A 26,198-nucleotide genomic window follows, 5' to 3' on the forward strand; every position below is an offset into this window, starting at 1 on the left:
ACGGCCTTGATACGTCTGGGCATTGAGTAAAACAGAGCCTGGATGGCCTGTTCAGGTACAGCTGTCCATGCAGCTTCAACACGATACCACACTTCATCAGGAGTAGTGACTGACGGATTGTGACGAGCCAGTTGCTCGGCCACCATTGACCAGACGTTTTTAGTTGGTGAGAGATCTGGAGAATGTGCTGGCCAGAGCAGCAGTCGAACATTTTCTGTATCCAGAAAGCCCCGCACAGGTCCTGCAACATGCGGTCGTGCATTATCCTGCTGAAATGTAGGGTTTCGCAGGGATCGAATGAAGGGTAGAGCCATGGGTCGTAACACATCAGAAATGTAACGTTCACTGTTCAAAGTGCCGTCAATGCGAACAAGAGGTGACCGAGACGTGTAAACAATGGCACCCCATACCATTACGCCAGGTGATACGCCAGTATGGCGATGACGAATACACGCTTCCAATGTGCGTTCACCGCGATGTCACCAAACGCGGATGCGACCATCATGGTGCTGTAAACACAAGCTGCATTCATCCGAAAAAACGACGTTTTGCCATTCGTGCACCCAGGTTCGTCGTCGAGTACACCATCGCAGGCGCTCCTGTCTGTGATGCAGCGTCAAGGGTAACGGCAGCCATTGTCTCCGAGCTGATAGTCCATGCTGCTGCAAACGTCGTCGAACTGTTCGTGTAGATGGTTGTTGTCTTGCAAATGTCCCCATCTGTTGACTCAGGGATCGAGCTGCACGATCCGTTACAGCCATGTGGATAAGATGCCTGTCATCTCGACTGCTAGTGATGCGAGGCCGTTGGAATCCAGCACGGAGTTCCGTATTACGCTCCTGAACCTACCGATTCCATATTCTGCTAACAGTCATTGGATCTCGACCAACGCGAGCAGCAATGTCGCGATACGATAAACCGCAATCGCAATAGGCTACAATCCGACCTTTATCAAAGTCGGAAACGTGATGGTACACATTTCTCCACCTTACACGAGGCATCACAACAACGTTTCACCAGGCAACGCCGGTCAACTGCTGTTTGTGTATGAGTAATCGGTTGGAAACTTTCCGTATGTCAGCACGTTGTAAGTGTCGCCACCGGCGCCAACTTTGTGTGAATGCTCTGAAAAGGTAATCATTTGCATATCACAGCATCTTCCTCCTGTCGGTTAAATTTCGCGTCTGTAGCACATCATCTTCGTGGTGTAGCAATTTTAATGGCCAGTAGTGTATAAACAGCAATAGAGATTGTTTTGAATAAATTATTGTTTACCAGTTTCAAACAACAGACGTGTAATTATTGCAACCACAAAAAAATGGCTCTGATCACTATGGGACTTAACATCTGAGGTCATCAGTCCCTTAGATTTTTTTTTTTTTTTTTTTTTTTTTTACCGACTGGTTTGATGCAGCCCGCCACGAATTACTTTCCTGTGCTAACCTCTTCATCTCAGAGTAGCACTTGCAACCTACGTCCTCAGTTATTTGCTTGACGTATTCCAATCTCTGTCTTCCTCTGCAGTTTTTGCCCTCTACAGCTCCCTCTAGTACCATGGAAGTCATTCCCTCATGTGTTAGCAGATGTCCTATCATCCCGTCCCTTCTCCTTATCAGTGTTTTCCACATATTCCTTTCCTCTCCGATTCTACGTAGAACCTCCTCATTCCTTACCTTATCAGTCCACCTAATTTTCAACATTCGTCTATAGCACCACATCTCAAATGCTTCGATTCTCTTCTGTTCCGGTTTTCCCACAGTCCATGTTTCACTACCATATAATGCTGTACTCCAGACGTACATCCTCAGAAATTTCTTCCTCAAATTAAGGCCGGTATTTGATATTAGTAGGCTTCTCTTGGCCAGAAATGCCTTTTTTGCCATAGCGAGTCTGCTTTTGATGTCCTCCTTGCTCCGTCCGTCATTGGTTATTTTACTGCCTAGGTGGCAGAATTCCTTAACTTCATTGACTTCGTGACCATCAGTCCTGATGTTAAGTTTCTCGCTGTTCTCATTTCTACTACTTCTCATTACCTTCGTCTTTCTCCGATTTACTCTCAAACCATACTGTGTACTCATTAGACTGTTCATCCGTTCAGCAGATCATTTAATTCTTCTTCACTTTCACTCAGGATAGCAAAGTCATCAGCGAATCGTATCATTGATATCCTTTCACCTTGTATTTTAATTCCACTCATGAACCTTTCTTTTATTTCCATCATTGCTTCCTCGATGTACAGATTGAAGAGTAGGGGCGAAAGGCTACAGCCTTGTCTTACACCCTTCTTAATACGAGCACTTCGTTCTTGATCATCCACTCTTATTATTCCCTCTTGCTTGTTGTACATATTGAATATGACCCGTCTCTCCTTATAGCTTACCCCTACTTTTTTCAGAATCTCGAACAGCTTGCACCATTTTATATTGTCGAACGCTTTTTCCAGGTCGACAAATCCTATGAAAGTGTCTTGATTTTTCTTTAGCCTTGCTTCCATTATTAGCCGTAACGTCAGAATTGCCTCTCTCGTCCCTTTATTTTTCCTAAAGCGAAACTGATCGTCACCTAGCGCATTCTCAATTTTCTTTTCCAATCTTTTGCATATTATTCTTGTAAGCAGCTTCGATGCATGAGCTGTTAAGCTGATTATGCGATAATTCTCGCACTTGTCAGTTCTTGCCGTCTTCCGAATTGTGTGGATGATGCTTTTCCGAAAGTCGGATGGTATATAGCCAGACTCATATATTCTACACACCAACGTGAATAGTCGTTTTGTTGCCACTTCCACCAATGGTTTTAGAAATTCTGATGGAATGTTATCTATCCCTTCTGCCTTATTTGACCGTAAGTCCTCCAAAGCTCTTTTAAATTCCGATTCTAATACTGGATCCCCTATCTCTTCTAAATCGACTCCTGTTTCTTCTTCTATCACATCAGACAAATCTTCACCCTCATAGAGGCTTTCAATGTATTCTTTCCACCTATCTGCTCTCTCCTCTGCATTTAACAGTGGAATTCTCGTTGCACTCTTAATGTTACCACCGTTGCTTTTAATGTCACCAAAGATTGTTTTGACTTTCCTGTATGCTGAGTCTGTCCTTCCGACAATCATATCTTTTTCGATGTCTTCACATTTTTCCTGCAGCCATTTCGTCTTAGCTTCCCTGCACTTCCTACTTATTTCATTCCTCAGCGACTTGTATTTCTGTATTCCTGATTTTCCCGGAACATGTTTGTACTTACTCCTTTCATCAATCAACTGAAGTGCTTTTTCTGTTACCCATGGTTTCTTCGCAGCTACCTTCTTTGTACCTATGTTTTCCTTCCCAACTTCTGTGATGGCCCTTTTTAGAGATGTCCATTCCTCTTCAACTGTACTGCCTACTGTGCTATTCCTTATTGCTGTATCTACAGCGTTAGAGAACTTCAAACGTATCTCGTCATTCCTTAGTATTTCCGTATCCCACTTCTTTGCGTATTGATTCTTCCTGACTAATGTCTTGAACTTCAGCCTACTTTTCATCACTACTATATTGTGATCTGAGTCTATTATCTGCTCCTGGATACGCCTTACAATCCAGTATCTGATTTCGGAATCTCTGTATGACCATGATGTAATCTAATTGAAATCTTCCCGTATCTCCCGGCCTTTTCCAAGTATACCTCCTCCTCTTGTGATTCTTGAACAGGGTATTCGCTATTACTAGATGAAACTTGTTACAGAACTCAATTAGTCTTTCTCCTCTTTCATTCCTTGTCCCAAGCCCATATTCTCCTGTAATCTTTTCTTCTACTCCTTCCCCTACAACTGCATTCCAGTCGCCCATGACTATTAGATTTTCGTCCCCCTTTACATACTGCATTACCCTTTCAATATCCTCATACACTTTCTCTATCTGTTCATCTTCAGCTTGGGACGTCGGCATGTATACCTGAACTATCGTTGTAGGTGTTGGTCTGCTGTCGATTCTGATTAGAACAACCCGGTCACTGAACTGTTCACAGTAACACACCCTCTGCACCCTCTGCCCTACCTTCCTATTCATAACGAATCCTACACCTGTTATACCATTTTCTGCTGCTGTTGATATTAGCCGATACTCATCCGACCAGAAATCCTTGTCTTCCTTCCACTTCACTTCACTGACCCCTACTATATCTAGATTGAGCCGTTGCATTTCATTTTCAGATTTTCTAGTTTCCCTACCACATTCAAGCTTCTGACATTCCACGCCCCGACTCGTAGAACGTTATCCTTTCGTAGATTATTCAATCTTTTTCCCATGGTAACCTCCCCCTTGGCAGTCCCCTCCCTGAGATCCGAATGGGGGACTATTCCGGAATCTTTTGCCAATTGAGAGATCATCATGACACTTCTTCAATTACAGGCCACATGTCCTGTGGATACACGTTACGTGTCTTTAATGCAGTGGTTTCCATTGCCTTCTGCATCCTCTTGTCGTTGATCATTGCTGATTCTTCCGCCTTTAGGGGCAATTTCCCAACCCTAGGACAAGAGAGTGCCCTGAACCTCTATCCGCTCCTCCGCCCTAAAGAGGCCGTTGGCAGAATGAGGCTGACTTCTTATGCCGGAAGTCTTCGGCCGCGAATGCTGATTATTTATCAAAATTTAGGCAGCGGCGGGGCTCGAACACAGGACCAAAGACGCTTTGATTATGAATCAAAGATCCTACCCCTAGACCACAGGTACTCCCCTAGAACTTAGAACTAGCTAAACCTAAGTAACCTAAGGACATCACACACATTCATGCCTGAGGCAGGATTCGAGTCTGCGACCGTATCAGTCGCGCGGTTCCAGACTGAAGCGCCTAGAACCACTCGGTCACCGCGGCCGGCTATTGCAACCACATTTCGGTTTCATACTTCTACACCTGGTATTTGGAGAAGGACTGACAGTAAGTGTCATAGTTGCAGCTTGATTTTTCGAGGTGATAATTAAAGCCTTATGAGTACCCCTTGTTATTTTGACTCTAAGGGCTTGGAAAGTCCCATGTTTCCTTGCTTTATGGAACCCAGTGTATAGACGTGCAGAGGCTATTAATGGAGGTACAGATTCTGCCAGGGTGGGGACCGAGGGTTTCGTTGTGGTGCTCAATTTCAGGTTGCGTCAGAGGGTCGTGTGGGCGTGTGTCGGGGGCGGGCAGGTGCCGCTGCCGACGGCGTGGGCGTGGGGCCGGCACGGGGCACGGGGCACGGGGCGCGTGCGCGGTGGCCCGGCGGCACCTGTCGTGTCCTCCGGCAGCCGGGCATCATTGATCGCGCCCAGCTGGGAGCACCCGGGCCTGCGCGCTCAGCTCAGTGCCGCCGCCTCTTCCGTAGACGCCGCACGCAGCACCAGCACCCAGGTAAGGCTGCCTTCCCTCGCACCATTTCCCTCCTCGCCGTGCGCATCTTTTCACCACCCGACGCACACTACACGCCTCCCTGTCACAACCTAGTGTAATACGTAAACAATTCTTCTGATGATTCACGACTCCGAAACGAACTGCGCCATTATCCCGTTGTTCGTGCCACTAATCATCTCCCAACCATTTACTTTCCACCTTCCTATATCCTTCGCAATTTTCACATTTAGAAAACGAAACGTCTGAATGACTCCCAGGGAGTGCACTCGGCACTGTGAAGTGTCCTCTAAATCTTTCAGAGTCGTACCATATGGTTGCTCTCCGAATGTCTCAGACAATGTTTTCGATCACGCCAGCTGTGACAGTTGCAATTTGTTAATCGAAACTCACAGAAAGTATTGTCCCCAGCCGAGGTTCTGTTTGTTATCCGGACTGGCACAATCGTAGAAGTTGTGGCTTTGCGATGAGGACACCTGTTGCGAGCAGCAATGTGACGATGGACTCGCTTTAAATTTGTCGATTTAATGTTCTGGACGAGGGAGTGCCTGGGTCGCGACGAATACTCTGTCAGAAACGACACTATTTTCTACGTGACTGATATCGTTATGGGGAATACAACTCGTAATCTTGCTATTTTCCTTCCACACACTTGTGTTTATTGTTTTAACTTTTTGCAATGGTTTTTGAAGCAACTACGTTTCATTATCAGGGGCTTGCGTACTGTTAACAGTCTCACATACCACCACAAGTATATCCTGTTAACGTATTATTACATCCTCCCCCTAGTGTGGTAAATAGAGGATGTCTCTCCTAAGAGTCACCAGGCGCATTTTCTCTGGTGTTTCGGCAGATATCCGCAATTTTTTTCTTTTTTTTTGCAACGTGTGGCAGAAGTCAGCCCAAACAGTTAAAACTTAACACGTACATAATGCGACGCCTAGCGTCGATATAAAGCACCTGTTTGTTTCGCGTTACAAAGAAAATGATTTTTAAAGTGGGATTTTAAGTGCCCATTCGATAGTTTACTACGATATTCCTTTCATCGATGTGTGTTAACAGTGCTAATAAAATACCAAGAATGACCAGTCCTGTAGCAGCGAAGGCACCGCCCTGGACTGCACTGGTTGCTACCGCCATGCAGAAGCGCCGCTCAGTCGCTACTGCAGTACTGGCTATTCTTCGTGTTTTACTGTTCCCGTTAATATAAATCGATAAAACGAACAACTCACTAGACTAAGTGGGGATCGCACGTAAAATACCACTTCAAAAATCATTTTGTTTGTAATGGGAAACAAACCGACGCTTTCGGTCGACGCTGGGCGCTGGACATGCTGAGCAGGATTTGTTTGGGCTGACTCCAGCAACATGTTGTAGAAACAGTATTGCAGACATCTACCGAAAAACCACATAAAATGCGCCTGACGACCCATAGGAGAGACACTCGGTATAATACTCTTATAGTTACCACACTTTTGCACACATTAGCACTGTGTACATGCGGTAGCTTATAACGGAGATAACAGTGATAAAGTGCCTGTAGATGAAAATGCAGTTTCCAGGATGAGAATTTCCACTCTGCAGCGGAATGTGCGCTGTTATGAAACTTCCTGGCAGATTAAAACTGTGTGCCGGACCGAGACTCGAAATCGAGACCTTTGCCTTTCGCGGACAAGTGCTCTACCATCTGTTCTACCCTAGCACGACTCACGCCCCGTCCTCACAGCTTCACTTCTGCCAGTAGGGCACTTCTGATGGAGCACTTGCCCGCGATAGGCAAAGGTCCCGAGTTCGAGTCTCGGTCCGGCACACAGTTTTGATCTGCCAGGAAGTTTCGGAAATGCAGTTGCTTCGAAATCGACTTAAAATAAATTAAAACAATGAACACAGCTGAGGGGAAGAAAAGTGATAAGAGAATAACCTTTGTTCTCTACAAAAAATATTTCACAACTGACGTCTTTCCAGGGCTAAGGAAACAACAAGACTATTAATATCCTTCTCATATAAATGCAAAATTATTGGCTCATCATCATTGCCGGTATCCATCTGTTAGCCAATATTCGTCCAGTAACTCAGGCTTACTGTTTTCCAGTAATACAGTGGTATGAGCAGTAGCCTTTCTTTCCGTACAACAAATAGGCAGGCAATTGGTGCCCATATGCTATGTGCTGTGCAATGGAATTAAAGGAACCTTTTTTTGGTAATTGTCTCCCATTTCGAGTCAGAAGTTTGAAATTTGGTTCAAGGGGTGCCAACAATCTTCCCCTGTAATGGCGCGAAAGCGTGGCGCCCTGCGACGTCACCCTCGGGCCCGACTACCCTTCAGAAAGCAAGGTATCCACATTTTCGAAAAAGAAAGGTCAGGCTCAGAAGTTCATTGACTGGTAAATTCGTTTAATAATAATACATTAGCACCTAGTTTCACCACAATGCTGCCAATTTCCGTCGTCACACACCCTCCTTCTTTTGAGGCCTCTGCAATGGAGGTCAGATCCACGACACCCAGCGTTGAAATCACTCGTTTTCTTATGGGTGGTCGAGGAAAACATGTCATATACATCGCCGCTCAGAATCGACACCAGAAGGCTTCAAGGGGTGGCATGAAGGGCGTCAACGAAACCACCCCCTTTCCTTGGGACGTTTATTCCCACGCATTTCGCAATCAGAAGCTACAGTTCCCAGTGCGGTGAGTAACATGAAGCCGTTCTTGACAGCCTCTGACACTAACGAGCCCCTCCGACTTTTCACCCCTTCGGTATGGAGACTGTTGCGCTGCATCCCCACTGAACATAACCACGCCGCTTTGGACTGCAGTGCGACCGCAGTTTTTGATCTGGTGTACAGGGTGGAACAATTAAGGACCGTTTAAACCCATTGGACGAAATTCGAACTTGATCAGAAGCAGCGAAGCGTCATTATGCTTTTTCAGTGCCCCTGTTTCACGCCTTCCTGCGGTGTGACTATGGAGGGGTACTACTTTGACACATACGAGAATAAAACGGCAAAGGGTCCCTCTGAGACCCTCTACTTTGGCAAAACCTCCGACGGTACCCGCTCACATTTATTAATTCAAAAATGTGCCTTTGCAGAGAAAACCGGCGAGGTATTTCTAGACGCCTATAGGCAGGCGACTGGTCTCAGAGGTCTGGCAAGTGATTGCGTACCTGTAGGTGTCTCAGTCTACTTTGCAGGTTCTCTCTTTAAAAGTACATTTTTAAAATTCTCAATTAATGCCGGTGTATGCCATTGAAGGGGACCTTTGCCATCTTATTTTTACACGTATCAATGTTGTGCCCCTCTGTGATCGTGCTACAGCAGGGTGTGAAACAGGAGCCTGAAAAAGCGTAGGAACCCTTTGCTGCTTCGGATCGCGTTCAAATTTCGTCGAATGGTTTTGAACGGTCCTTAATGGTTCCATGCTTTACACAGGAGAAAAAATTGCGCTGACGCTGCACTCCAAAAGGGTATGATCATGTTTAGTGGGGATGGAGTCACACAGTCTCCGTACAGAAGGGTTGAAACGTCCGAGGGCGTCAGCAGTGTCAGAGGCTGTCAAGAACGGCTTCCTGTTGCTCATCGCAGTGCGAACTGTCGTTTTCGACCGCGAAATGTGTGGGAATCAACGTCCCAAGGAAAGGGGTGGCTTCATTGAAGTCCTTCATCTCACCCCCTGAGGCCTTTTCGTGTCGATTATGAGCGGGGATGTAAATGAAATGTTTTCCTCGGCCACCCATAAGAAAACGCGTGACTTAAACGCTGGGTGTCGCGGATCTGACATCCATTGCAGAGGTTTCAAAAGGAGAGGTGAAATGTCGATAAGAGGGTGTGTCACGATGGGCACCACCAGCCGTCAACCGTCGTAGTGTCTGAGACCGCCGCACACAGAGACTGTTCCAGTTAGCGTATGGGAATTGTGGAAACTTCACGACTGCAATTCAACTTCTTCTCACGCCTGGGCGGTGGGTCCATAAATGACGACCCCAAATAGTTAACAAAAAGGTTCCGGTATTGCGTTCTGTTCAGAAAGACCGTGAACTCGTCCATCGTGTATTGCCACAAATCGAAGACTTCCTTTTCGCCGTCGCGGTACATGTAGTGTATCGCCATTCCTTATACCTAACTGTCAGTATTCATTCGAGTCATCGGGAAACCGACTACGTCGGGATGAAAGAGGTCCAGGGGCACAATCGAAACGAAGAGGCGGCGTAGGAGGTAAGCCAGTATCTGGTGGATCAGTTTCCAGCACTCGCGTGCGGGCCCACAGTTCAGTCTGTGTTAGTCTCTATATACAGTCGCGCAACGGGGGCACAATGGATCGTCATTTAGGAGAATGGCATGTATCCTTTCATCGGGCCGGAAATTTCTCGTTAATGACCACATAATACGTCGACGCACAGGAAGAGCGCGTGGATGGTCCGCCAAACCCGCATCCAGTTGACCATTGGGTCGCGTCGTACAGTGTCGTTAGCCGGATTCCAGCGTTGGAGAACACTATAGCAAATCTTTGCTGTCTGATTCTGTGTCTCCGGTATAACTCCAAACATATAGCTGTGTTCCGCGAAAAACGTCCTAGTATGCAGTAGTGAGGCCGATAAATGTCCAACAGGTACTGGTGGGCAGAGAGTGTGTAGGGCCACCTCTGCTATCTGGCCGCCATGAAAACTGTCTGTAGGAAAAAGCCAGAGTCGCCGCATTGAGTGAAGGTACAGCGCCAACGCTCTATGCCTGACGTGAGTCCAACATCTCCTTTCAAATGGTTCAAATGGCTCTGAGCACTATGGGTCTTAGCTGCTGAGGTCATCAGTCCTCTAGAACTTAGAACTACTTAAATCTAACTAACCTAAGGACATCACATATATCCATGCCCGGGGCAGGATTCGAACCTGCGACCGTAGCGGTCGCGCGGTTCCAGACTGTAGCGCCTAGAACCGCTCGGCCACTCAGGCCGGCCCACCACTACCTTTATGGAAGGGTAAAGAAAGAGTAACAAAACGGATCTTAAAAACTGCACCAGCGTCCACCACTTGTCCGAACACTACCTGTATCCTGGAGCCATCGTATCTGTCATCGATAACTCGTGGTCTAAGGATAGCGTCTTTGATTCATAATCGAAACGTCCATGGCTCCGAGTTCGAAATTCTCCACCACTTAAATTCTGATTAATAATCACCATTGTCGGACGAAGACTTCCGGCATAAGAAGTCACCCTCACTCTGCCAACGGCCCTGACAAAGAGGGCGGAGTAGTGGACAGAGGTTCAGGGCACTCTTGCCCTTGGGGTTGGAAACTGCCCCTAAAGGCGGAAGAATCAGCAATGATCAATGGCAAGAGGATGCAGAAGACACTGGAAACCACTGCACTAAACACACATAACGTGTATCCACAGGACATGTGGCCTGAATTAAAAAATTATCATGATGGTCTCTCCACTGGCAAAAGATTTCGGAATATTCCCCCATTCGGATCTCTGGGAGGGGGCTGCAAAGGGGAGGTGACAATGAGAAAAAGATTGAATAATCAAAGAAAGGATAACGTTCTACGAGTCGGGGCGTGGAATGTCAGAAGCTTGAACGCGGTAGGAAAGCTAGAAAATCTGATAAGGGAAATACAAAGGCTCAATCTAGATATAGTAGGGGTCAGTGAAGTGAAATAGAAAGAAGACAAGGATTTCTGGTCAGATGAGTATAGGGTTATATCAACAGAAGCGAAAATGATATAACGGGAATAGGATTCGTTATGAATAGGAAGGTAGGGCAGAGAGTGTGTTACTGTGAACAGTTCAGTGATAGGGTTATTCTTATCAGAATTGACAGCAAACCAACACCGACAACGATAGTTCAAGTATACGTGTCGACATTGCAAGATGAAGCTAAAGAGATAGAGAAAGTATATAAGGATATTGAAAGGGTAACGCAATATGAAATGGGAGATGAAAATCTAATAGTCATGGGGGACTGGAATGCAATTCTAGGGGAAGGAGTAGGAGAAAATGTTACAGGGGAGTATGGGCTTGGGACAAGGAATGGGAGAGGAGAAAGACTAACTGAGACGGTAATAAATTTCGGCAAGTAATAGCAAATACTCTGTTCAGGAATCACAAGAGGAGGAGGTATACTTGGAAAATGCCGGGAGATACGGGAAGATTTCAGTTATATTACATCATGGTCAGACAGAGATTTCGAAATCAGATTCTGGATTGTAAGGCGTACCAAGGAGCAGATATAGACTCAGATCACAATGTAGTAGTGATGAACAGTAGGCTGAACTTTACGAGATTAGTCACAAAGAATCAATACGCAAAGAAATGGGATACGGAAGTACTAAGGAATGACGAAAAACGCTTGAAGTTCTCTAAGGCTGTAGGTGCAGCAATAAAGAATAGTTCAGCAGGCAATACAGTTGAATTGACATCTCTAAAATGGGCAATCACAGAAGCTGGAAAGAAAAACATAGGTACAAAGAAGGTAACTGTAAAGAAACCATGGGTAGCAGAAGAAATACTTCGGCTGATCGATGAAAGAGAGAAGTACAAAAATGTTCAGATAAATTCAGGAATATAGAAACATAAGTCGCTGAGGAATGAAATAAATAGGAGGTGCAGGGAAGCTAAGACTATATGACTGCATGAAAATTGTGGAGAAATCGGAAAAGAAATGATTGTCGGAAGGACTGACTCAGCATATAGGAAACTCAAAACAACCTTCGATGAAATTAAAAGCATGGGTGGTAACATTAAGTGTGTAATCGGAATTCTATTGTTATATGCAGAGAAGACCGGATATGGAAAGAGTATCTTGAAGGCCTCTTTGAGAGGGAAGATTTGTCTGATGTGATAGAAGAAAAAGGAGTCGATTTAGAAGAGACATGGGATGCAGCATTAGAACCAGAATTTAAGACAGCTTTGGAGGACTTAAGATCAAATAAAGCAGAAGGGATCCATAACTTTACATCAGAATTTCTAAAATCATTAGGGGAAGTGAAAACGAAACGACTATTCACGATAGTGTGTACAATGTATGAGTCTGGCAATATACCGTCTGACTTTCGGAAAAGCATCATCCACACAATTCCGAAAACTGCAAGAGCTGACAAGTGCGAGAATTATCGCACAATCGGCTTAGCAGTTCATGCATCCAAAAAGTTGCTGACGAGATAATATACAGAAGAATGGAAAAGCAAATGAGGATGGGTTGATGACAATTAGTTTGGCGTTAGGAGAGGTAAAGGCATCAGAGAGGGAATTCTGACGTTGCGGTTGATGATGGAAACAAGACTAAAGAAAAATCAAGACACGTTCATAGGATTTGTGGACGTAGAAAAAGCGTTCGACAATGTAAAATGGTTCAAGATGTTCGAAATTCTGAGAAAAATAAGTGTAAACTATACGGAGAGGCGGGTAATTTACAATATAGACAAGAACCATGAGGGAATAAGAACAACCAAGAACGAAATGGTGGGATCAAAAAGGTTGTGAGACAGGGATGTAGTCTTTCGCCCCTACTGTTCAATTTGTACATCGAAGAAGCAATGATGAAAAACAAAGAAAAGTGCAGGAGTGAAATTAAAATTCAAGGTGAAAGGGTATCAATGATACGATTCGCTGATGACATTGCTATCCTAAGTGAAAATGAAGAAGAATTTCATGATCTGCTGAACGGAATGGACAGTCTAATGAGTACAGGAGATGTATTAAGAGTAAACAGAAGAAAGACGAAAGTAATGAGAAGTAGCAGAAATGAGAACAGCGAGAAACTTAACATCAGGATTGATGGTCACGAGGTAGACGAAGTTAAGGAATTCTGATACCTAGGCAGCAAAATGACCAATGACGGACGGAGCAAGGAGGACATCAAAAGCAGACTAGTACTGGCAAAAATGGCATTCCTGGGTAAGAGAAGTCCGCGAGTATCAAACATAGGCCTTAATTTGAGGAAGTAATTTCTGATAATATGCGTTTGGAGCACAGTATTGCATGGTAGTGAAACATGAGAAACTGTGGGAAAACCAGAACAGAAGAGAATCGAAGCATTTGAGATGTGGTGCTAGAGACGAATGTTGAAAATCAGGTGGACTGATAAGGTAAGGAATGAGGAGATTCTGTGCAGAATCGGAGAGGAGAGGACTATGTAGAAAACACTCACAAGGAGAAGGGACAAGATGAGAGGACATCTGTTAAGACATCAGAGACTTCCATGGTACTAGAGGGAGCTGTAGAGAACAAAAACTTGGAGGAAGACAGAGACTGGAATACATCCAGCAGGTAATCGAGGACGTAGGTTGCAAGTGCTACTCTGAGATAAAGAGGTTGGCACAGAGGAGAAATTCGTGGCGGGTGGCATTAAACCAGTCACTAGCCTGATGCCTCAAAAAAAAAAAAAAAAGGTCAAGTTGAGAGGCCATGTACACATCGACATACTGAGCTCGTTGCAAAATGTCCAATGATGTAAGTTTGTTGAGGCGAGCCTATGTGCGGAGTCGTCGCAAGACCTTACGATATGTAAAGGCCGTCGTACGCTGTATTTGGCGATGGAACGATATCCCCAAACATTTGAGCATTGGGAGCTTGTCAGGGGTACATACAGTGCTGCAGGCATGCCACGTCCCACCTCCATGTAGCATGATTTCCGTAGGTTGAACACACTGCCTGCCACCGCCCCATACTGTTGGAGCCAGGAAAGCGCCGTTCGTATTTCGTCACCAGTCCGTGCTAAGAACATCACTTCATAGGCGTGCTGGTTCGAGGGCAATGGCGAATAATACAGCAGAAAGTTTAAACACATTAGTGTTTCCTCCGGAGCAGTTTCGATCAGTGTGAATGGCCACCACGTCCGGAGATGTGAGCCTCTCATGGAGGATGAGTGTCAACAATTTGTAGTCATTGTTTAGCATTGTCATTGGTTGAAACTCAAGTGGGTGACAACCTCCATCAGGCTTGGGCACCAAAATCAAGAGGCCCTCAGTGAATTCAGATGGCACTTGGAAATCGGGATTCAGGAGTTCTCTGTACATCCTGACCCACATTGGGTCCATAGGATCAAAAAAACCTTTCGTAAAATTTAAGAGGGAGTACGTCAGGGCTGCCATTTTGTTGGGAGCACAACGCAACATAGCCTCTCGTAGTTCTTCCAAAGTCACCTCCGACAAGAGTGGCTTCCGAGCATGTTGAACTCTCGCTCGCAGAGAACTGTATATGACTGCTCGCAGAGAATTGTATATGACTGTGTGAACGCTCGGACGATGTCCATTTGCATCTCAGCTCGTCGTCCATCCTCCGTCTCGACCTGCGTAATTTGCTCCCTCTTGTGTCTTCTCCTCTCTTGAATGATATGGTGGAGGGAAGGTCATTCTCCATTAACATCATCGATTGTTCTCTCCCACACCCGCACATCAGCGAGACGTACCGCGGTGATACGTAGCAGCTGTGCCTTAACGTGGTGTTCTGCCAACTGTCGTTCCGGCGACGGCAATTGCACAGCCAATTTGCGGAGCATAGTGTAGTAGAATTCAGTGGTCGCGGTATACCAGCGCCCTCTATCTCGTCCACAGCTGGCTAATGTTTGGCACAAGGCGGATTTGACACAGCCTAACCACCAATGAAGTGTGGAACTGTAGGCAGGTAATCGCCATTGGCATCTGCTCCAAGTGGACTCAATTTCGCGTCTGCAGTTTACCTCAGCAAGAAGGGCCACATTGAGGTGCCATGGACCTCTACTCCGTCGGACGCGTTGGCGGGGGCGGGGTAGGGTGAGGGTACACGCACACGATAGGTTGTCCGTGAATACTGCCGGCCACATCTCAGTGTCGACAGCTGCCGATCGCAGACCGCGTGTAACGTAAACTCGATCTAAACGGCTCGCCACGTTGTGTGGCCCATGTGTCTGACAAAGTCAAGTCGTTTACAAGCGCCTGAAGTGCTAGGCAGGTGGTATAGTGCGGGATCTGATGGGATGGTCTGACCACAACTGAAATCTCCGCCTGCTGCCAAGTAGTCGACATTGCCCTGGAAGAGCAGTCTTGTCTTCGTCATAAAACGTGCTGCGCTCTCTCCTTCTGTCGGTGCCGGAAGGAGCATACAGGTTCACCAGACGAACTGTACCAACCGTGAGTGCGACCCCTCAGGGCGACGGTAAATAGGATACATCAACTGTCATAATCCCTTCCCTGAGAAGAGTAGCCGTATCTCCTCCGCCCACATCTGAAAGCATAGCGTAGGCGTCATATCCGTAGGTATCGATACAGAGTCCTGATCGGACTTCTTGAAGGAAAATAACATCCAGATCCGCAGCTCGTAATGTACGTAATGTATCTTGCAGCATTCAGGTTTTGAGAACAGAAGTAACGACGCTGACATTGATAGTGGCGAGGCGGTATGCCTGTTCCATCAAGTCGCGAGGGCTGTCCTTGCTATTACAGGTGGGCAGTAATAGCGGTGTGGAGCGTCTTTAGGGCGAAGAAACAGGAAGCAGCGTGTGTAGGTCATGCCGGACTAGGCTTCGGTAGCCGTCAACGTAGACGCTACCAACGGCATCGGTGTATCGTCATGGTCCTGAAACGCAACCTGCACCTCCATATCCTGCGGCCAGTCCCCCAGGAGGTCATTAACACTGGGTCTCGAGAGGAAGATGTATCGTGGGTGCACCCCTCTAGGCGGAGCTTCGGTGAACTCCGGCATCCCCACAGCGCTCGGTCCCGCCGGTAGTGGGGAGGGAGGGCGGGGGGGGGGGGGGGAGCGGGAATCATCGAGCCATGTGTTGCGTTAGGATCGGCAGAGTCGGATCGTCGGTACCTTGGGCCGTTCTTCTGCCTCGGTCGTTATGAACCATTCCTTCTGGTGTACGGCGCAGGGCAGGTGGTGGACGCGCCATCCTGTTCTTCAACTTCCATCGCAACGTCGTCTTGTCGTTGTAGCGGTGCGACTGGGCCCGACAAGAGGGCAACAGAAGCATCGATGCTAGAAGACGGTGGGGGCTCCTCAGGAACCGTCGCATGGGCCTCCAAGGCTTGAACCAATATAGAAGGGTCGTCGTAGACAGTTGGCGTCTTCCGTCTCGCCGCCGCAACATACGTAATCGTCAAAGAGGTCGCTCTCGACGGTCGAATCTGGTCGTCTGAGGGCGTCTGCACAAGACGGCGTTGCAGGTATTCCGTAGGTACGTGGCCTACCTGTCCACATCCAGAGCAGGTCCTCGGCTGACCGTCGTAAATAATTATCGCCCGGCAACCAGCGATCGTGAGATACGAAAGTATAAAGCCCTGCAATTCAATACCGATCTGTCGCTCCCCGTTAAGAACAGCGTAAGTTTGGAAGATCTTATATTTTTCGGCCGTATGGCCAAGGACTTTGGCATATGGTCAAGAGTAAGGGTGACCAAATCCGCTGGAACTTCAAATGGTAGCTCAAACACGCGCACATTTTGCATTCCCAGTCCAGTACGTTCAAGTGTTACCACACCCACGTTTCCGTCAGAGTGGCAGAATCTGTAACCTCCCGCTGAGCGTCTGAGAAGTTTGTCGCAGACCTCATCGTCAGTGAACTTAACCATATACAACGCTGGAGATAATAGACAAGTGGATACCCAGCAGCTCTTTCGGTCGTGGGCCTTGGATCTAGAGTACGTTGCGTCAAAGTGCAGCTTGATAACCGCTTTCCGATACGAAAGAGCTATCGGATGTCACGACCTTAACTATAACACTCAACACTAGCGCGGTGGCGCGGTGAACAACAGACCCGGAAATGAGACACGGAGTGGCCGGGACGTTCCGTACGGCTCCACAGCCTAAGGCCGACTGCCGACTGAGCTATCCAAACAAAACTCACGACCCCCTCCTCACAGCTTTACCTTCCAAACTTCACAGAAGCTCTTCTGCGCATTTGCAAGACTAGCGCTCCTGCTAGAAAGGATACTGCGGGGACATGACTTTCGCAGAATATCTTCTGTGAATTTTGGAATGTAGGAGACGAGATACTGACGGAAGTAAAGCTCTAAGGAGGGGTCGTCAGTCGTGCTCAGGTAGTTCAGTCGTTAGAACAATTACCGACAGAAGACACTGGTCCCGAGTTCGAGTCTCGATCCGGTATACAGTTTTAATCTACCATGAAGTTTCATATCAGCGCACTTTCCGCTACACAGTGAAAATTTCACTCAGGAAACCTTCTCGCTCTAGTCTTGCTAAGTTCGCAGGAGTTCTCTGGAGTCTGGAAGGTAGGAGACGAGGTACTGGCGGAAGTAAAGCAGTGAGGATGGATAGTGAGTCGATCAGTGCGGAAGTCCCGTATTACCGCCAACGGAGAGCGCTTGCTAATTTTGTTCACCTCCTGCGGTCGTTACTTGCGCGCCGTCCAGTACTCCAGAGCAATGGCGAATAGATTCCGTTAATCAATACCCCATTTCACGTGCTGCAATGACAATGCAAGACCAAAGACGCTCGACGTAGAGCGCTTTCTGCGTGATGTAGTCGAAATCCCGGCGAACGACGTAGTGGACATCCACTTATCAATACTGCACAGCACAGCGTATGTAAAAATCATCTCTGTAGCGACTTGTCGTAAGATCCTTCGGAACACACAACCGGTGACGGTCGACCGTGCAGGATTAGGCTCGCGGACAATTCAGGTCTTTGAACTGCCTTTCGAACTCCCAGAGGCCGACGTCGTGGACGCCTTTCGTCCTTATGGCACTGTTCGCGGCTATGTATCCGAACGGTGGGTACTATTTCTAACATACCCGGTCCTCAAAGACGTCCGCCAGATAACCATAGGCTTCCATCAACATGCGCTATCCAACCTCCACAAACGCGGCTGCCACGCGGTCGTAATTTATGGCGACCAGTTCTGGACTTACTCAGGATCTGGCGAGGAAGGGAGAGTTCGAACAGAATGTCTCCAGTGTCACGTTACACAACTGCGGGCCTCTGACGTGATGCCCGCATGAAATCTGATGTCCCTTCCAATCTCCTGCGCAATGGCTTTCGTTGTTCCTGGAACTTCGCACCACAGCCTGGATCCTGTATCAGAGCCATTATCGGACACCACTGACACAGCCATTGCACAACCTCCACAGCAACAAACAGCCCTATCGACACCACCGGCACCACTGCCTGAGGAAGCATGTTATCCCTCCGGTGACACGATGAAGTTTACATCAACGATAGTACAGGTGACAGCTTTGTGCCGGAACGACGCGAGTCACTCCCGTCTTCCGACGTTGAAGGCCGGTCATGGAGGCAGCAGTCACCCAAGCGTGTAGACGCAGACGTCGCACGGTCTCAGATGCCTCTCCTCTCGATGATACCGCGCTTGCAGTGCCCATGCAGGACGACCGCGAGTTGACTGCAGTCGAGAACAGCAAAGTAACCCAACTCCGACGAACAGCCCCAAGTCCTGACAGCAAGTCAAAGGATTGTAGAACGGAGAATGCATCCGTCCCTTTTGCCGCTTCTTCACCCCATATCGCAGGAGCGAACCGACGATTTACCGGGACTCCACAGTTCCGCGTGGAGTGATGACATCGAAACTGATTCTGACCCCCAGTTGGCGGTGGGACCTCCAGCAGCCATGACTTAAACAAATCTGGGCTGCAACTTTGCTGGCTGGGCGGGATAATCAGTGACCTCCTTGTTCACCCTCGAGTACCTACAAAGTAAGCCGGCCGCGGTGGCCGTGCGGTTCTAGGCGCTCCAGTCCGGAGCCACGCTGCTGCTGCGGTCGCAGGTTCGAATCCTGCCTCGGGCATGGGTGTGTGTGATGTCCTTAGGTTAGTTAGGTTTAAGTAGTTCTAAGTTCTAGGGGACTGATGACCACAGCAGTTGAGTCCCATAGTGCTCAGAGCCATTTTTGAACCTACAAAGTAATACCAAACCTCACCTTAATTGCCGATATCATACAGGATTGCAACGATCAATACCAACGACATCAGTTCGCCCTCGAAGTTATCTCTGTGACAAGACATGATCTGGGCATCTGACGTTGACATTGAATTCTTACAAGAAGCACAACTGGCTGCTCCGTCCCGCATTGCCGGATACATACCTTACACTTCTGCCAGTGACCCCCTTGACAAAGGCGTGTTTGCATATGTTCATAAAGGAACCTCCATTATCGATCTCAACATTCTCCCAACAGCACGAAGCATGGTCTTCACCACCTTGGGCACTCATATCATCAACATCTATGCATCATCTGGTTCCACCCACCAGCAGCAGGGAGCCACATTCTACTCCAAAGATATTGCCCTGTTGTTCTTAGGGCATTATGATAGTTGCATATGTGGAGGCGACTTCAGCTATGTATTACAACAGAAAGATCAAGGGCCTCAGTTTAATACTTCCGATTGATCGTCAGAGACCTCCAGCTCAGCGACACATGCGAAGAGAAGGCAATACCCACGGCCCCACACATCAAACGAGCCATTAGAAAAGTCGACTTAATGGGGTTTACGTCTCTTGGAAATTAGCACCTGATGTCCAAGACGCTGAGCTGTGGACGCTGCTTTCTCTGACCACAGTGCAAACATCTGCACGATTCTCCTCAAATCGCAACCAGTATGGTGTATTCGTACACCGTGGAAATTACACATCTCCAGGAAGCCGAATGTAAAAGCGTGTGAAGTGGTGTACTAACTGGCCATCAAAATGGAAGCAGACAGATTGACACTAACAGAAAAAAGCCGTCCATACTGCCGCAGTAAGTAAAAAACTAAATTTTGCATCCACATCGACAGATAAACAATACTCGTGGCGATACATTAAAGCACGTTCCATCTTCTTATCACAGCCAGCACCCAGCATTACGCTAGAAATAGTGATGTAACTGCCGCGCGGGATTAGCCGAGCGGTCTCTGGCGCTGCAGTCATGGACTGTGCGGCTGGTCCCGGCGAAGGTTCGAGTCCTCCCTCGGGCATGGGTGTGTGTGTTTGTTCTTAGGATAATTTAGGTTAAGTAGTGTGTAAGCTTAGGGACTGATGACCTTAGCAGTTAAGTCCCATAAGATTTCACATATATTAAAAAAATGATGTAACTTCCAGAAAACATTCTGAAGATGAACCTGAAAAGGTTAGAAAACTGGTTCATGGAATAATAAATAACTATTCAAAAAAGTGAATGGCTGCAGTTTTATGTACTTACATTCTTCTGCTATCGTTGTACGGATGCGAAAGGTGGACTCTTTAACTTCTGAACAACAAAGACGAAGTGAAACGAAGTTTCTCCGCTATATAGCGCCATTATTGTATCTAGATCGTAAGAGAAACATTGGTATTAGACAGGAATTAAATGTGCAGTCAGTTACGGACCTTGTAAAGAAATACATAAAAATCGGAGGGATAACGTTACGTGTGTGGAAGACAATAGGATCAAAAAGATTGCTTTGTAAAACAGGGTATTTCAAACCTCGACGGCAACACTAGAGGAATTGATTCCTCAAATAACAAGGAAAAATGCTATGTCAACATGGGTTCGGAAATGCATCATTACAGACTTATTCGACCGTCAGTTCCTAGAAACTGCAGTGCATGTCTGTAACGCCAGCTGATGCCCACTGGTTACGAATCAGAGGAAATGATAAAATTCACCTTCTGCCTGAATACAGGTCTCCGTTAGTCGCGTCATTGAATTCCAAACACGAGTGAAAATGCCTGGTGTATTTCGTACTGTCTGCAAGGCTCTACAATGCGTGAATGGAGAGTAGGTTCGTCCACAACAGCAGCTGAATACACGAGAGACTTTACATATCCCCACAGGTGGAAGTCCAGGAGACTTAAGCCAAGTGAACGGGGTGACCAAGCAGTCGATCCATCGCTGCCTATCCAGCACTCAGTAAAACGTGCGTTCAGGTGCCTCTGGGCAGGCACCGAAATGTGCGGGAACACCATCGTACATGACATACAGTTATTGACGAGATGCAAGTAGCTGTCCTCTAAGTACTCAGGCAATGCAGTACACAAGAAATCTGTGAAGACTGCCCAGTAAGTCTCCCTGGAAGGACGTAGGGTCCAAACGAGCAATCGTCAACAATGGTTGCTGTGAGCAATGTGTTAATGAAGAACCTCTTTTGGTGAGACGATTGCATACTTGATAGCTGCGTAGGGATTTTTATCCGCCCATATGTGCTGGTTATGAAATATGTATAACAAAAGACATAAAAATAAGACATTCAATCCAAAATTAAAGTTATCACAACCATAGAACCATTTAAATTAAAAAGTTTCTTGTGAATACCGCTTCATCTATGAATACAACAACAGCCGCGAAATTGGGTATTGGAACACATTGCTGCAGGAACCACTGATAAAACGTTACTCTTTGAGGTTAATCCGCAGGAGACAAGGCTTGCACACGCTGCAAATGGTATGGATATAGGACGTTTTCACGTAAACGTCTCCAGATGTGATGTTCGGCATATTCCTCTGCAAGTCTGACCGCCTTATGCTGATTCCAGGAGTTTCCCCCAAAGCGTTGAGTAGGCTTCCTCACCCTGTGCTCCCTCACCTCTGCCTCTGGTCCCGGGTTCGATTCCTGGACGAATTGGAGATTTTCTCCGCACAGGTACTGGCTATTTGTGTTGTCCTCATCATTTCACCATCATCATCATCATCATCATCATTCGTGACGGTGGCTAGACTGGACTGTGCAAAAAACTGGACTGTGTGAAAATTAGGACTTTGTACGGGTGCTGATGACCGCGCATTTAGCGCCCCAGAATCGAACATTGGAACATTGTCATCATTATCATCATCATCCTGTGCTGTTGTATGTCTTGGCCGACTACCCCCCCCCCCTCCCCCCTGCCTGGCGGATGGCGGACGTTTGAAGTGTCGCATTCACAGAGGCAGCGATGAATTCCTTCAAATATCTTTCTGTCTGAAAATCTTTCTAAAGGGTAGCGTTCCTGGTACAAGCGACGTGCCTTCCATGCATTGCCATCCACAAATGATCACGAGCTCTTGGTCGGTGTACGTTTCTGCAGTGCAAACCACAGGCACAGGCTGTTCCTAACCACCCCAACACAATTTTGCTGATGGCTACGGATACATCTAACGTTCCTCGTGCTTACGAGTTACTTCAGAGCGAATACACACCACTATTACTAACTACGGATATGCTGACAGCTACGTATTTAACTGGCGAACACTGTACTTCCTCTGCGCATGCTGCAGATATTCAGACCCATATCACACTGATTAATGACTTGATCCTTACGTAAAATTTGTAACCGGCGTCGTACCTATTTCTCCTGCAAACAGTACTTTTCAGCATACACTAGGTAACAGTAACATACTCTAATAACTCGGTAATTATGCTTTTCCAGGCCCATGTGGATGATATAGCCTTTTTTTTCTTCTTGTTATATGAGGAATCCATTCGTGAAGTTTTGGCGTCGTGTTTTAAAATACCCTGTACATTTCTAGTAACCCTCTAAGAAATGGCATGTACAATTCTGAGGCGTAACGTCCAGTCCGTGTCGTCGGTGACGAACAAAAATGTTTATAAAATTTCTTTTTGTCACCTGAAAAATGGTACAGCACTGATTTTTTGATAAACTCTTTACATTTCCTTTTAAATTCGTTTCCTGCTTATTTACATTCCATAGTTATGAGTACAACATAACCGTAGAGAATGAAGCATCGTCAACACCGAGCTGCTGAAGAAGGCCGGAGGACAGCATCAGCGAGACCTTCTCAAGGGAACAACCTCCATGTAAATGGAGATGGGTATTGGGTTACCTTGATTCCCTGTTGCCCAGTAATTGTCATTTTTTCTTCTTCTTTTCCTCTTCCGTTTTGGTCAATTAAGAACGACATGACAATTTCAGTTCCTTCTCACTTGTTCTTTTCTTTTCCTCCTTCAGTATTCTTTAATCTTTTCACCATGTCTCTTTTTATTCTTTCTTCAGACCCTTTCACTCCAGTCCTCTTACTGCTTTTGCCTTATGATTCATCTAAATTTAACACTTTTCTTCTGAAAATATCTTTTCTGCTGTGTCTTCCGCTTTTATGTTGTGTATTTCGAAATCTTTAACTTCTATGATCCTGCTTGTCATTATTTGTTTCCAGAGCTTTGTCAGTCTGTTGTCATTCATCCTATATAAATGTAAAAAAAACATCAGTCTTCTTTTACTTATTGTTTCCGTTATTTTTTTTCTATACTTTGATGTATCTCATAACTGCTTCTTAGTTTCCAGACTTCTGTGTTCCTTATTGGACCAATAACTTTGCTCGTGCTTCTTCTCTCTAATATTTCTTGTTTGTCTAAGTTAAAATACTTCAGTGCCACGCATTCCTATGTGAATTGGCATGCTGGTTTCACTACCATGTTGTAATGTCTCCAGGATACCTAAAGTTTTTGACCTTTCTATTTGACCAATGACTGTAAAACCTTTGTTACATTTTATATATTGGCGATAAATTTGCTTTTTTTTCAGAGATTATTCAACGTGGTCTACTGACTATCTGTTCTAAGAGATTGACTTGCACTTCCGAATCCTCATGATTTATAGGTAATATAGAAAAAGTCATTCTGAATGTCAGATAGTTTGCTTCAATATTCTCTTTCTTTCTTCCAAGTTTTACTGATAATACTTGCTGTTCCTTTAATTTCTTGATATTTTTCATAGCTTTAACTGCTTTTTTAATGCCTTCAGTATTTGGTGTCATATCTCCTTTATTCTCACAAAGTCTGAAAATTCTAATTTATAACTTGAGTCATGGCAGTATAACGGTTTATGAAAATATTTTGAAAGTAATGAAAATATTTTGCAAGTAATTCACGATTTTCCGTATTTTTTATGCCAGTGTTACCTCTTTCTGCGACTGCCTTTTGAAGCAAATTCTTAGTGACTGCAAGGCCTTTAATTTGTTACATTACCCGAATTTTCTGTCAGTTCTTGGAATAACAGGACAAAAAATATTAAATAGGAAACACTATCCTAATGTTCTGCAAAAATAATTGTGCAAAGTGTTGCATTATTTTTGTGAAGTTATTTTGCGTCTCATCAAGTTGTCATTTTTCAAACAATGTTTTGATTCTCTGTGTTATTCTAAGTGTTTCTTTTCTTTGTTGTTGAAATGCTCGTAGTTTTCAATGTTTCTCGACCTATTCCATTTTTCTATTTCTATGATTTTCTTTTTGTTTCTGCCTAATCGAAGTGTAGAGTTTTCTGTAGTACTGATTTTCCTTGTATGTGCCAGATGATATAATACTGTTCTACTTTTTTTTCTTTGGTATTTGTGGGTTCGAGGTACCTAACTGTGTGATTTTAGATTTTTCGGTTTGCACAGGATCTCAGAATAATTCTTTTTTTTCTCGATTCTTCCTACTGCCTTTATTTATTGGTGCATGACACTTAAGGAATGTGCATGCCTTTCTTTTCTTTTTTCATTTAACTGTGAGAAGAGATATTTTTAAGATCTAGTTTAAGTTATGATATACTGTCTACTATCTCTTCGTCAAAGTTAAGAGCCTTACCTAATAACGCCATTCCTTTCATAATCTGATACTGGTTTATCTTTAAAAAATTCTGTAATTTGGAGTATGCCGTAAGTTTTCTTCTATGAATCTTATTTCCTATATTGCTAAAATCAGGATTTCATTATTAAGCAAAAGTATTAGCTTCTTTTGTTTGTCAGTCTTTAGCAAATAATTTATGTTTAAAGTTCCTTTTTATATTTAAATCTCGAGTGATTCCGAGGGTATTCCGACTCACCCTGAGTACACATATCAGGAATTATTTTTGTTTTTTACTTATCTATTTTTAAGAGGTGTTCAACTGCACAAATGGTTCAATCCACGTTACTCACAACATATTCAGAGAAGAAATGGTTTTCTTTTACTGAGAGAACGCTACGTGCAATAAAAATAGACCGCCACGGCTGGGACAGAAGAATGCTGAGATCTGAGATCTGACATCAGACAGAACACAGTCAAGTTCTTCGGTATCATCAAATAGTTTGTTTCCATCAGTTACAGGTAAGTGTTCGACAACCTTGCGGTCAGTGGATTGTGTTATATGTAGCTAAGTGTTGGAAGAACCTACACTCTAAGAAAGAAAGAAAAAGAAAAACCGCACCGCGAAGGAATTATCCGAATGGGGCGGAAATCGGTACAAATCTGTCGAATTGGCGCGTTGGATCGTCAAAATACCGAGATGGTGATTGGAGGGTCGTGCTCGTAATGTTTCAAATGTTTTCAATTGGGGAGAGATCACGCGACCTTGCTGGCCAAGGTAGAGTTTGGCAAGGACTCAGACAAACAGTAGAAACTTTCGCCTTGTGCGGGCGAGCTTAACCTTGCTGAAATGTAAGCCCAATATGGCTTGCCATGAAGGGCAACAAAACGGGGTGACGACGTACTGTTGTGCTATAAGGGTGACGCGGATGACAACTGAAAGGACCCTGCTGTGAAAATAAATGGCACACCAGATCGTCACACTTGGTTGTCGGACGCAACGGCGGGCTACAGTCAGGTTGATACTCCACTGTTGTCTGGGGCATCCCCAGACGCGTCTTCGGCCGAGAATCTCGTTGGAGTACAACTGTCGTCAGTGATGAGCCCCGCTTCTAATTGACCCCGACGACCAGTGAAGCCGAGTCTGGAGACGTCCTGGACAGCGGCGGGATACCAACTTGACTCGCCCGCCGTAAGGCCCGACAATCACGTGTGATGTTCTGGGGTGCCATTTCTTTTCATAGTAGGATGCTTTTGGTTGTCTTCGGCTTAGAATCTCATTGACTGCAGTAGAATTGTCTTCAGTGATGAGTCCTGCTTCGAACTGAATTCCGATGACCAGCGAAGGCGTGTGTGAAGATTTCCTGGACAAATACTCGCCCTCTCTACGTCCTAAC

At 45.7% G+C, this 26,198-nt stretch overlaps 1 protein-coding gene across 3 annotated transcripts in view; it reads left to right on the forward strand.

Moving 5' to 3' along the window:
• Positions 1–5,314: 5,314 nt before the first annotated feature.
• Positions 5,315–26,198, forward strand: part of LOC126174929 (cationic amino acid transporter 4) — a 233,549-nt gene continuing 212,665 nt past the window's right edge. For 2 of the 3 annotated variants that reach the window (XM_049921382.1, XM_049921384.1), the window contains exons 1-2: positions 5,325–5,363; positions 23,780–23,854. In XM_049921382.1, the coding sequence (XP_049777339.1) occupies positions 23,844–23,854 (11 nt within the window). In that variant the 5' untranslated portion in view covers positions 5,325–5,363; positions 23,780–23,843. Of the gene's footprint in view, positions 5,364–23,779; positions 23,855–26,198 lie in introns of all 3 variants that reach the window. The other variant, XM_049921383.1, reaches the window with a different exon arrangement.

This window comes from Schistocerca cancellata, chromosome 3 (genome assembly GCF_023864275.1).
Source record: "Schistocerca cancellata isolate TAMUIC-IGC-003103 chromosome 3, iqSchCanc2.1, whole genome shotgun sequence".
NCBI lineage: Eukaryota > Metazoa > Arthropoda > Insecta > Orthoptera > Acrididae > Schistocerca > Schistocerca cancellata.